Source organism: Salmo trutta, chromosome 35 (assembly GCF_901001165.1).
Source record: "Salmo trutta chromosome 35, fSalTru1.1, whole genome shotgun sequence".
NCBI classification, from domain to species: domain Eukaryota; kingdom Metazoa; phylum Chordata; class Actinopteri; order Salmoniformes; family Salmonidae; genus Salmo; species Salmo trutta.
This window is the reverse complement of record NC_042991.1, coordinates 2366512-2378711: the sequence shown is the minus strand read 5'-3', so window position 1 is coordinate 2378711 and position 12200 is coordinate 2366512. Positions and strand designations below refer to the sequence as shown.

At 41.3% G+C, this 12200-nt stretch overlaps 1 protein-coding gene across 5 annotated transcripts in view; it reads left to right on the top strand.

Moving 5' to 3' along the window:
• Positions 1-12200, top strand: part of adgb (androglobin) — a 111913-nt gene that overhangs the window by 320 nt on the left and 99393 nt on the right. For 2 of the 5 annotated variants that reach the window (XM_029732968.1, XM_029732967.1), the window contains exons 2-6: positions 1481-1640; positions 7902-7994; positions 8642-8701; positions 9571-9642; positions 9840-10022. In XM_029732968.1, coding sequence (XP_029588828.1) covers positions 1481-1640; positions 7902-7994; positions 8642-8701; positions 9571-9642; positions 9840-10022 — 568 coding nt within the window. Of the gene's footprint in view, positions 1-669; positions 904-1480; positions 1641-7901; positions 7995-8641; positions 8702-9570; positions 9643-9839; positions 10023-12200 lie in introns of those variants that run through there. The other 3 variants (XM_029732971.1, XM_029732969.1, XM_029732970.1) reach the window with 3 other exon arrangements.

The following is a 12200-nucleotide window of genomic DNA, read 5'->3' as shown; positions in this document are numbered from 1 at the left end:
TTCAAATGATTTGCCATGGTGTTACATGTTATGTGTTGTTATCAATGTCATAGGTAGCTATTCAGCTAATTGCAAAGTACACAGCAACGTTAGCTAGCTAATGTGTGAACTTGTTGGCAAGGTATGACAGGTGTCAATCAATCATAATGCCCCCCCTCATTATCTTTGCTTGGGCTTTCTATAGTATATTTAAGCAATAAAGCCCGAGGGGGTGTGGTATATGGTCAATATACCACGGCTAAGGGCTGTTCTTATGCACTACGCAACACGGAGTGCCTGGCAATAGCCCTTAGCCTGGTAAATTGGCCATATACCACAAAACCCCGAGGTGCCTTATTGCTATTATAAGGCACGATGCTATATAACGTATTTTAATGGGCTACATCAAACCATATTTTCTTCAGATTGAAATACTGTCAAAAATACTGTCAGACTGATTTGTAATAGACTGCCATAGCCCCAATTTTAGAAAAATGGTGGGGTCGCGAAAATAAATTGAAATCAAAATGGGGTCGCAGGCTGACCTCTGAGGTCACCTCCAAAGGAAATTACCTCGACAACAGCATTTTCGGCAGTTAAATGCAACAACAAAACATTATTTATTAAAATGCAATCTATTCATATGTTTTTTGAACACTATCATTTATTTGCAAGCCAGATAACTTTATCTTTAGTTTAGGGTTGACGCAGCTCGTTGGCCGTTAGCCAAGTTCAAAGCATATGATTTCATCAACTGGTATTTACCACCTTCCCACTTGGTTTTGAACACAGTATAATGTAGCGTGGCCAGGGAGCAGTCTGACAGGGGCTAGGTAGCTTACTGCCTTACGTGATTTGTCACTTCTGTCTACTTTGCTTGAGCTCCACGAAATTTGAACCTCAGCCAGAAAAAAAATAGCTAAGGTCTCCTAATTTTAAACACTTCAGGATTTAAACGCCCATTTTCACCATCCTACTCGCTAGCTAGTTCTATAAGCCCTGCTTCTTGTTATTGTGGACATTTATGTAGCTAACGTTAGCCTGCAAGCTGGCATTAGTTATCTGTAGCTTCAGGGCTCTTGCTCTGCTCTCACTTTGCAAAAGCGCACAACCACTGAGTTTCACGAACAAGCTGTACACGGGGCATCTTGCCAGGGTTCTGCTTTGAAATCCTTGGCCCGCGGCTCTTCCAATTCAAGTTAAATACAGTATGAGGAAGGGAGTCAGTACATGATTGTGTCGATAGCACCACCAACGAAAATGTATTGGTAGTAATAATAATGTATAGCCTAAACAGTGCTGTGACTAGAGGTCTATGCCATGCTGCCACAAATCACTGGAGCGATGAGAGGAGTTACTTGAACAGGATTGATACATTTGGACATCAATTGTATATCATCTTGGGTTTAGGGATACCACAACATGGCTGGTGTGGCACTACAACACACACCTATTTATTGGTGTCAAACCTGAATCATGCTTGTTTGTGGTTACACCCCAGAGTATCATCCCTGGTGGCTAGTGCCTCAGAGGGCCCAGGAGAGCTGAGGAGATGCCGCTACCCCATCTGGCCGGAGTGGAGTGAGGCAGAGGTCAACACAGAGAAATGGGATGCGGCCAAGGGCGCTAAGGATGGAAAGATGGGGAAGAGTCCATTTTTGGTGAGTATTGATGGATTGGGCCTAGTGAAAATCCTATAGGATCTAGGCTATCCATTTTTGGATTGATTTCATAGATACTGTAGCCTGCAGTGCCTCATGTTTATTTGGCAGGTTAGCGTTTTTGTCATGAATCTTGTTCTGGAGGCAGCTCTGCAGAATGGGTACTAGCTGGTACAGCCTCAAAGTCATAAAATCAGATTTAAAACCTAACGTTAACCATTCTGCTAACCCTAATGCCTAACCCTAAGCTTAAATTAAGACCAACAAGTTCATTTTTGTTTGAGTTTTTACAATATAGCCAATGTTGACTTTACAGCTGGCCTATCTAAGGGAAAAATCGCTCCAGGACAAGACTCATGATAATAAACATCAACCTGAGTTTCTTTGGCTCTTTTTCTTTTTGGGGGTAACTGCAGATTGTAGCTTTCATCAATGTACATTTCTGCATCATTTCCAATCCACCATATTTTTTTGGTAAATATATACACATACACAGTACATACAGAAAGTTTTCAGACCCCTTGACTTTTTCCACGTTGTTACGTTGTTACGTTACAATTGATTAAATTGTTTTTTTCTACATACAATACCCCATCATTCTACATACAATACCCCATAATGACATAGCAAAAACAGGTTTTTAGAAATGTTTGCAAATGTATTAAAAATAAACTGAAATATCACATTTACACAAGTATTCAGACCCTTTAATCAGTACTTTGTTGAAGCACCGTTGGCTGCGATTACAGTCTAGAGTCTTCTTGGGTATAACGCTACAATCTTGGCACACCTGTATTTGGGGAGTTTCTCACATTCTTCCTTGCAGATCCTCTCAAGGTCTGTCAGGTTGGATGGGGAGCGTTGCTGCACAGCTATTTTCAGGTCTCTCCAGGGATGTTCGATCGGGTTCATGTCTGGGCTCTGGCTGTGCAATTCAAGGAAATTCAGAGACTTGTCCCGAAGCCACTCCTGCGTTGTCTTGGCTGTGTGCTTAGGGTCGTTGTCCTGTTGGAAGGTGAACCTTCGCCCCAGTCTGAGATAGTGGAGAAGGTTTTCATCAAGGATCTCTGTACTTTGCTCCGTTCATCTTTGCCTCGATAATGACTACTATCCCAGTCCCTGCCACTGAAAAACATCCCCACAGCATGATGCTGCCACCACCACCATGCTTCACCGTATGGGTGGTGGCAGGTTTCCTCCAGACGTGACACTTGACATTGAGGCCAAATAGTTCAATCTTGGTTTCATCAGACCAGAGAATATTGTCTCTTATGGTCTAATAGTCTTTAGGTGCCTTTTGGCAAACTCCAAGCGGGCTGTCATGTGCCTTTTACTGAGGAGTGGCTTTCGTCTGGCCACTACCATAAAGGCCAGATTGGTGGAGTGCTACAGAGATGGTTGTACTTCTGGAAGGTTCTCCCATCTCCACAGAGGAACTCTAGAGCTCTCTCAGTGTGACCTTCGGGTTCTTGGTCACCTCCCTGACCCTTCTCCCTCGATTGCTCATTTCGGCCGGGCAGCCAGCTCTAGGATGAATCTTGGCGGTTCCAAACTTCTTCCATTTAAGAATGATAAAGGCAACTGTGTTCTTGGTATCCTTCTCCAGATCTGTGCCTTGACACAATCCTGTCTCAGCACTCTACGGGCAATTCGACCTCAGGGCTTGGTTTTTGCTCTGACATGCACTGTTAACTGTGGGCCCTAACAGACAGGTATGTGCCTTTCCAAGTCATGTCCAATCAATAGAATTTACCACAGGTGGACTCCAATCAAGTTGTAGTTTTCTTCAATTTTAGAATAAGGCGTTAACGTAACAAAACGTGGAAAAATTCAAGGTGTCTGAATACTTTCCGAAGGCACTGTATATACAGTACCAGTCAAAAGTTTAGACACACCTACTCATTCAAGGGTTTTTCTTTATTTTTACTATTTTCTACATTGTAGAATAATATCGAAGACATTAAAACTATGAAGTAACACATATGGAATCATAGGCTGTGCAAAGCTATCATCAGGGCAAAGGGTGGCTATTTGAAGAATCTCAAATATAAAATATATTTTGCTTTGTTTAACACTTTTTTGGTTACTACATGATTCCATATGTGTTAATTCATAGTTTTGATGTTTTCACTGTTATTCTACAATATAGACAATAGTAAAAATGAAGAAAAACCCTTGAATGAGTAGGTGTTCTTAAACTTTTGACCGGTAGTGTACAGTTGAAGTTGGAAGTTTACATACACTTAGGTTGGAGTCATTTTCAACCACTCCACAAATTTCTTGTTAACAAACTATAGTTTTGGAAAGTCAGTTAGGACATCTACTGTGTGCATGACAAGTAATTTTTCCAACAATTGTTTACAGACAGATTATTTCACTTATAACTCACTGTATCACAATTCCAGTGGGTCAGAAGTTTACATACACTAAGTTGACTGTGCCTTTAAACAGCTTGGAAAATTCCAGAAAATTATGTCATGGCTTTAGAAGCTTCTGATAGGCTAATTGACATCATTTGAGTCAGATGGAGGTGTACCTGTGGATGTATTTCAAGGCCTACCTTCATAGTCAGTGCCTTTTTGCTTGACATCATGGGAAAATCAAAAGAAATCAACCAAGACCTCAGAAAAAAAAGTCTGGTTTATCCTTGGGAGCAATTTCCAAACGCCTGAAGGTACCACGTTCATCTGTACAAACAATAGTACGCAAGTACAAACACCATGGGATTATGCAGATGTCATACAGCAAAGTACCTTGTGAAGATGCTGGGGGAAACAGGTACAAAAGATACTATATCCACAGTAAAACGAGTCCTATATCATATAGTCCTATACATAACCTGAAAGGCCGCTCAGCAAGGATGAAGCCATTGCTCCAAAACCGCCATAAAAAAGCCAGACTACGGTTTGCACCATCCCAACCGTGAAGCACGGGGGTGGCAGCATCATGTTGTGGGGGTGCTTTGCTGCAGGAGGGACTGGTGCACATCACAAAATAGATGGCATCATGAGGAAGTAAAATTATGTGGAGATATTGAAGCAACATCTCAAGACATCAATCAGGAAGTTCAAGCTTGGTCGCAAATGGGTCTTCCAAATGGACAATGACCCCAAGCAAAAATGGCAAAATGGCTTAAGGACAACAAAGTCAAGGTATTGGAGTGGCCATCACAAAGCCCTGACCTCAATCCATAGAAGATGTGTGGGCAGAACTGAAAAAGCGTGTGCGAGCAAGGAGGCCTACAAACCTGACTCAGTTACATCAACTCTGTCAGGAGGAATGGGCCAGAATTCACCCAACTTATTGTGGGAAGCTTGTGGAAGGCTACCTGTAACGTTGACCTAAGTTAAACAATTTAAAGGCAATGCTACCAAATACTAATTGAGTGTATGTAAACTTCTGACCCACTGGGAATAAGCTGAAATAAATCATTCGCTCTACTATTATTTCTAACTGACCTAAAACAGGGAATTTTTACTAGGATTAAATGTCAGGAATTGTGAAAAACTTAGTTTAAATGTATTTGGCTACGGTGTATTTAAACTTCCGACTTCAACTCTACATAACATTCTAACATTCCACTCAAAAAATGTTGAACTAGGAATAGGTCTGGTCTGGTTCAGTCCAGACCTGTCTGCCCTTGACCAGCACAAAAACATCCTGTGGCGTTCTGCATTAGCATCGAATAGCCCCCGTGATATGCAACTTGTCAGGGAAGTTAGGAACAAATATACATAGGCAGTTAGAACAGCTAAGGCTAGCTTTTTCAAACAGAAATTTGCATCCTGTAGTACAAACAGTTCTGGGACATTGTAAAGTCCATGGAGAATAAGAGCGCCTTCTCCCAGCTGCCCACTGCTTTGAGGCTAGGAAACACTGTTACCACCGATAAATCCACTATAATTGAGAATTTCAATAAGCATTTCTCTACGGCTGGCCATGCTTTCCACCTGGCTACCCCTACCCCGGTCAACTGCCTGGCACCCTCCACAGCAACCCGCCAATGCCCCCACCTTTTCTCCTTCATCCAAATCCAGATAGCTGATGTTCTGAAAGAGGTGCAAAATCTGGACCCATACAAGTCAGCCGGGCTAGACAATCTGGACCCTCTCTTTCTAAAATTATCTGCCGAAATTGTTGCAACCCCTATTACTAGCCTGTTTAACCTCTCTTTTATATCGTCTGAGATTCCCAAAGATTGGAAAGCTGCTGTGGTCATCCCCCTCTTCAAAGGGGGTGACACTCTAGAGCCAAACTGCTACAGACCTATATCTATCCTACCCTGCCTTTCCAAGGTCTTCGAAAGCCAAGTTAACAAACAGATTACCGACCATTTCGAATCCCACCGTACCTTCTCCGCTATGCAATCTGGTTTCAGAGCTGGTCATGGGTGCACCTCAGCCACGCTCTAGGTCCTAAACGACATCATAACCGCCATCGATAAGAGACATTACTGTGCAGCCGTATTCATCGACCTGGCCAAGGCTTTCGACTCTGTCAATCACCACATTCTTATTGGCAGACTCGACAGCCTTGGTTTCTCAAATGATTGCCTCTCCTGGTTTATCAACTACTTCTCTGATAGAGTTCAGTGTGTCAAATCAGAGGGCCTGTTGTCCGGACCTCTGGCAGTCTCTATGGGTTTGCCACAGGGTTCAATTCTCGGGCCGACTCTCTTCTCTGTATACATCAATGATGTTGCTCTTGCTGCTGGTGATTCTCAGATCCACCTCTACGCAGACGACACCATTCTGTATACTTCTGGCCCCTCTTTGGACACTGTGTTAACTAACCTCCAGAAGGGCTTCAATGCCATTCATCTCTCCTTCCGTGGCCTCCAACTGCTCTTAAACGCAAGTAAAACTAAATGCCTGCTCTTCAATCGATCACTGCCCGTACCTGCTCGCCTGTCCAACATCACTACTCTCATCACAAAAAAAAAAAAAAAAAATGTAAAATACTCTGGACGGCTCTGACTTAGAATACGTGGACAACTACAAATACCTGGGTGTCTGGTTAGACTGTAAACTCTCCTTCCAGACTCACATTAAGCATCTGCCATGTGGGGAATCGTAGATGGCTCATTTCAGCTAGTTTTATCTTATGCTTGATACCATGTCTTATTTTGAGGTGTTTTGAATGATGTTACGTATATGCTAATATGGCTAAAATTAGTTAGCTAGCTAACCTGACTTCGGTGATGTCATCTATAAAATAGCCTCCAACACTCTACTCAACAAACTGGATGCAGTCTATCACAGTGCCTTCTGTTTTGTCACCAAAGCCCCATACACTACCCACCATTGCGACCAATACGCTCTCGTTGGTTGGCCCTCGCTTCATACTCGTCGCCAAACCCACTGGCTACAGGTTATCTACAAGTCTCTGCTAGGTAAAGCCCCGCCTTATCTCAGCTCACTGGTCATCATAGCAGCACCCACTCGTAGCACGCGCTCCAGCAGGTATATCTCACTGGTCAACCCCAAAGCCAATTCCTCCTTTGGTCGTCTTTCCTTCCAGTTCTCTGCTGCCAATGACTGGAACGATCTGCAAAAATCTCTGAAGCTGGAGACTCATATCTCCCTCACTAGCTTTAAGCACCAGCTGTCAGAGCAGCTCACAGATCACTGCACCTGTGCATAGCCCATCTGTAAACAGCCCATCTATCTGCCTACCTCATTCCCATACTGTATTTAATTATCTTGCTCCTTTGCACCCCAGTATCTCTACTTGCACATTCATCTTCTGCACATCTACCATTCCAGTGTTTAATTGCTATATTGTAATTTCTTCGCCACCATGGCCTATTTATTGCCTTAACTTACCTCATTTGCACTCACTGTATATAGACTTTTTGTTTTCTTTTGTTCTACTGTATTATTGACTGTATGTTTTGTTTATTTCATGTGTAACTCTGTGTTGTTGTATGTGTCGAATTGCTATGCTTTATTTTGGCCAGGTCGCAGTTGCAAATGAGAACTTGTTCTCAACTAGCCTACCTGGTTAAATAAAGGTGAAAAAAAAAAAAAAATTGTTTGCAAGAATTTTGTATAATAATTTAATTTGAAATATTCTACATTTTGATTTCGGCATTTAGCTTATCAGTTAGTAAACAATGTGCCATGGTACATTGGTACATCGCAAATCTCTTCCCAACTATTTTGTAGTCTATAGTTGTCAATTCTTTTATCCTTCAATGAAACTGGTATACTTTTTTATTTATCACAATTTTCATTAACGTTTCTTTGGCTCTGTTTACAGCCATTCTTTGAGGATCCAGAGGGAAAGGTCGAGCTGCCTCTGTTGCTGAAAGTGCACTCATGGAAGCGCCCTTCAGAGCACATACTCACCAAGGTAAGGGTACTTCTTCAGGACATGGCCTTGGATGGTGCATCACACAGTCTGCATCCAACATTGAGGACACAGAGGATGCACAGTGCTAGATATACTCAGGGCCAGTGGTGTAAAGTACTTAAGTAAAAATACTTTATAAAGTACCACTTAAGTAGTTTTTTGGGGTATGTGTACTTTACTATTTTTATATTTTGACAACTGTTATATTTATTCCACTACATTCCTAAATACAATAATATACTTTTTACTTCATACATTTTCCCTGACACGCAAAAGTACTCGTTACATTTCGAGTGCTTCACACAGTTATCAAGAGAAATCCCTGGTCATCCGTACTGCCTCTGATCTGGCCGACTCACTAAACACAAATTCTTTGTTTGTAAATGATTGTCCTTGATATAAGGAATAAGAAGTTATTTATACTTTTACTTTTGATACTTAAGTATATTTTAGCAATTACATTTTCTATTGATGCTTAAGTATATTTAAAACCAAATACTTAGACTTTTTCTCAAGTAGCATTTTATTGGGTGTCTTTTACTTGAGTCATTTTCTATTAAGGTATCTTTACTTTTACTTAAGTATGACAGTTGGGTACTTTTTCCACCACTGCTCAGGGCCTTCAGTATATTCTTTTCATCATACAGACTGCCGCCTTAAAGTCGACACTGCAAAGAGACTGCACAAGAACAGAATGTTCCACTATAGTAAGCTACATGTACAGTATATCACAAAGTTCAGCCGAGTGCCATATATAGCCAGACCACTCAGGGCCATCTTATCAGGTAGTGTGCCGAAATGTATGTCTGTTAACAAAAAGTAACTCTGTCTGTCTGTTTGTCTGTACAACACTGAGTAATTAAGCTTCCTGCGTCTTCCGCTCAACAATGTGAAGAACGTTACATTCATTCTGTATAAAATGAAACGCACATGAATACCCAATTAAGCACAGATGTGACAGCTGTTCTGTTTCTTCCTTCCACTCTCCACCATCCTATTCTAGAACCCCTTAATTGACGGAATAAGTTGAGGTGTGGGTTGTTATGTACGGTTGCCATGACAATGGAAGGGCTATCCATGGATGGATGGATGGATGGAGGGAGAGTGAGAGAGAGAGAAGAAAAATATATAATCTCCCTTGAAGGCTCTCTCTTCTCGATCGATGGAGTCTTTTAATTCGTATTTGATTAGTGGTCTGTTGGAGTCTCTTAACTCCCTAATCCAATATTCATTGCAAACATGTCCTCTTGAAGAATCCTGGATAAACTATGGTGGACTCTTTTTGCGAAGCATATTTGAAAAGTAAAATGATTGAGTTTCATGAATATTTCATTTTACTTGGGTAACCTGTTTTTCAGAGGGTAATCTAGTAAACTTCCCAACGCCGCTTTACAAAATGTGTCTGCGTAATGCTTAATTTTGCAGTTTAGTAACTTTCAGGACATTGTTGACTGCACAGAGCCCAGGCGTCCATCACTTTAGAAGTGGGAAAAGGGGATGTTTGATGCATCATAGAATTGCACTGTTTCCATTGTTTTGTTCCCATGTTAAAAACATCTCATGCATTTTATACTAGCCTCCGGTAATAGTGGAGAACGAATCATCATTTGACCTGACCGCAGCCAATGAACATCTGCTCTGCAGTGAGGTAAGCCCTCTCCACACACTTTACTTTACTTACCTTTTCATAAAGGCTTATCACACTGTTGTCATCTAACAGTGATTTCTGATTTCCAGTAATGAAGGGACCCTAGATTATGCGATTCATTTGGTTAATTTAAAGTAATTTAGTCATTAATATATATATATATATATATTTTTCCCCCATTATGTCCCTCTTCCCAGCTCTTCAGGTGGATAGTGAGTGAAATCTACATAGTGTGGAAGATCTATAATGGGACGTCAGTAGAGCAGGGGTCTGACGTCTGGAAGCCTTGGGAACACATCTACTCCCTGTGTAAGGTGGTCAAGGGACACATGCCTCTCTATAACGTCTATGGGAAGTACGTGGTCAAACTATACTGGATGGTGAGTGATAGGGGTATTCAAAACAGATTATAGGCCCCCTGGACTCAGTCTTCATTGAGAGCACTTTTTAGTCCAGGAATATAGGCTTAATTAATCTGGGACTGTGAAACTGCTCCGTCCTATAGACTATCGTGTTATTAGCGTGGAATGTTTTCCACTTTACGAGATGCAGTAAATTCTACTCTATTTGTAGCTTCCAAATGTTTTAATTCACCTTCAAGTTCTTACCATGTTAAATCATGTCTGAACGTCCCTCATACCCTGAGGTTGCTAAGACACAAAAATATTGTCAGCTCATTTCCACCGGTGCACCTAGGAGATAAAGACAATCCATAATTCATTTCAGAGGGCTGCACAGAGAGTGGAGGACGCAGAAGCAGCCCAGCCTCACCCACTCAGGCACGAATCAATCAGTCTCGCTGCTGTGTTAATATGAGGAGGCTTTGCAAATCGTCCGATGAATTGATAAGGTTTACAGGAGGAATCTGCCTCAGGATATCACTGTGGGACACCTTTATGACAGCAAGGCGGTGGCACTCAGTCATGCTATGGGTCTTGCTGTATTGTGGGGTAATTCCAAAGCAATGTCAGTAGTCGGTATGAGGTTTGATGATACATAGATTGCAGTGGAGGCTGGTGGGAGGAGCTATAGGAGGATGGGCTCATTGTAGTGGCTGGAATGGAATAACGGAACAGAGTCAAAGATGTGGTTTCCATATGTTTGATGTGTTTGATTCCGTTGAATTGATTCCATTCCAGCCATTACAATTAGACCATCCTCCTATAGCTCCTCCCACCAGCCTCCACTGATACAGTGCCTGCGGAAAGTATTCAAACTCCTTGACTTTTTCCACATTTTGTTGTGATACAGCCTGAATGTTAAAGGGATTAAATCGTGATTTTTTTTTTTCATTCGCCTACACACTACCCCATAATGTCAAAGTAGAATAGTTTTTTAAGTTTTTTTACAAATGAATTAAAAAGGAAAAGCTGAAATGTATTGAGTCAATAATAACTCCTTTTTTATGACAAGCATAAATAAATGTAGGACTAACAATGTGCACAACAGGTCCCATAATAAGTTGCATGGACTCACTCTGTGTGCAATAATAGTGTTTAACACTTTTTTGAATGACTACCTCATCTCATCTGTACCCCACATATACAGTGCAATGATCTGTAAGGTCCCTCAGATGAGCAGTGAATTTCAAACACAGATTCAACCACGAAGACCAGGGAGGTTTTCCAATGCCTTGCAAATTTGGGCACCTATTGGTAGAAGGGTAAAAAAAAAAAGCAGACATTGACTATCCCTTTGAGCATGGTGAAGTTATTCATTACAATTTGGATGGTATATCAATACACCCAGTCACTACAAAGATGCAGGCCTCCTTCCTAACTCAGTTACCAGAGAGGAACGAAACCGGTTAGGGATTTCACATTGAGGCCAATGGTGACATTAAAACAGTTAGAGTTTAATGGCTAATATAGGAGAGAACTGAGGATGGATCAATAACATTGTACTTAGTCCACAATACTAACCTAAGTCACAGAGTGAAAAGAAGGAAGCCTGTACAAAATAAAAGGCACTAAAGCAGGGGTGGGCAACTCCAGTCCTCGAGGGCCTGATTGATTATGCTTGTAATCATTAAGGGCTGGGGAGTTTTTGTATAAAAAGAAACAGATCGGAGCTACTATAAGCACAGGCAAAACCCTAGAGAAAAACTGGGTTCAGTGTGCTTTCCACCAGACACTGGGAAATTAATTCACCTTTTAGTAGGGCAATAACCTAAAACACAAGGCCAAATCTAAACTGGAGTTGCTTACCAAGAAGACAGTGAATGTTCCTGAGTTGTCAAGTTACAGTTTTGACTTAAAACTTCTTGAAGAACTATTGCAATACCTGAAAATGGTTGTCTAGCAATGATCAACAACCAATTTGACAGAGCTTGAAGAATTTAGAAAATAATAATGGGCAAATGTTGTACAATCTAGGTGTGCAAAGCTCTTGAGACTTACTCAGAAATGTGCCTCTACAAAGTAATAACTCAGGGGTGTGAAAACGTATTTAAATGAGATATTTCTGTATTTCATTTTCAATGCATTTGCAAAATGTTCTAAAAATATGTTTTCACTGTCTCATTATGGGGTATTGTGTGAAAAAATAATGTATCCATT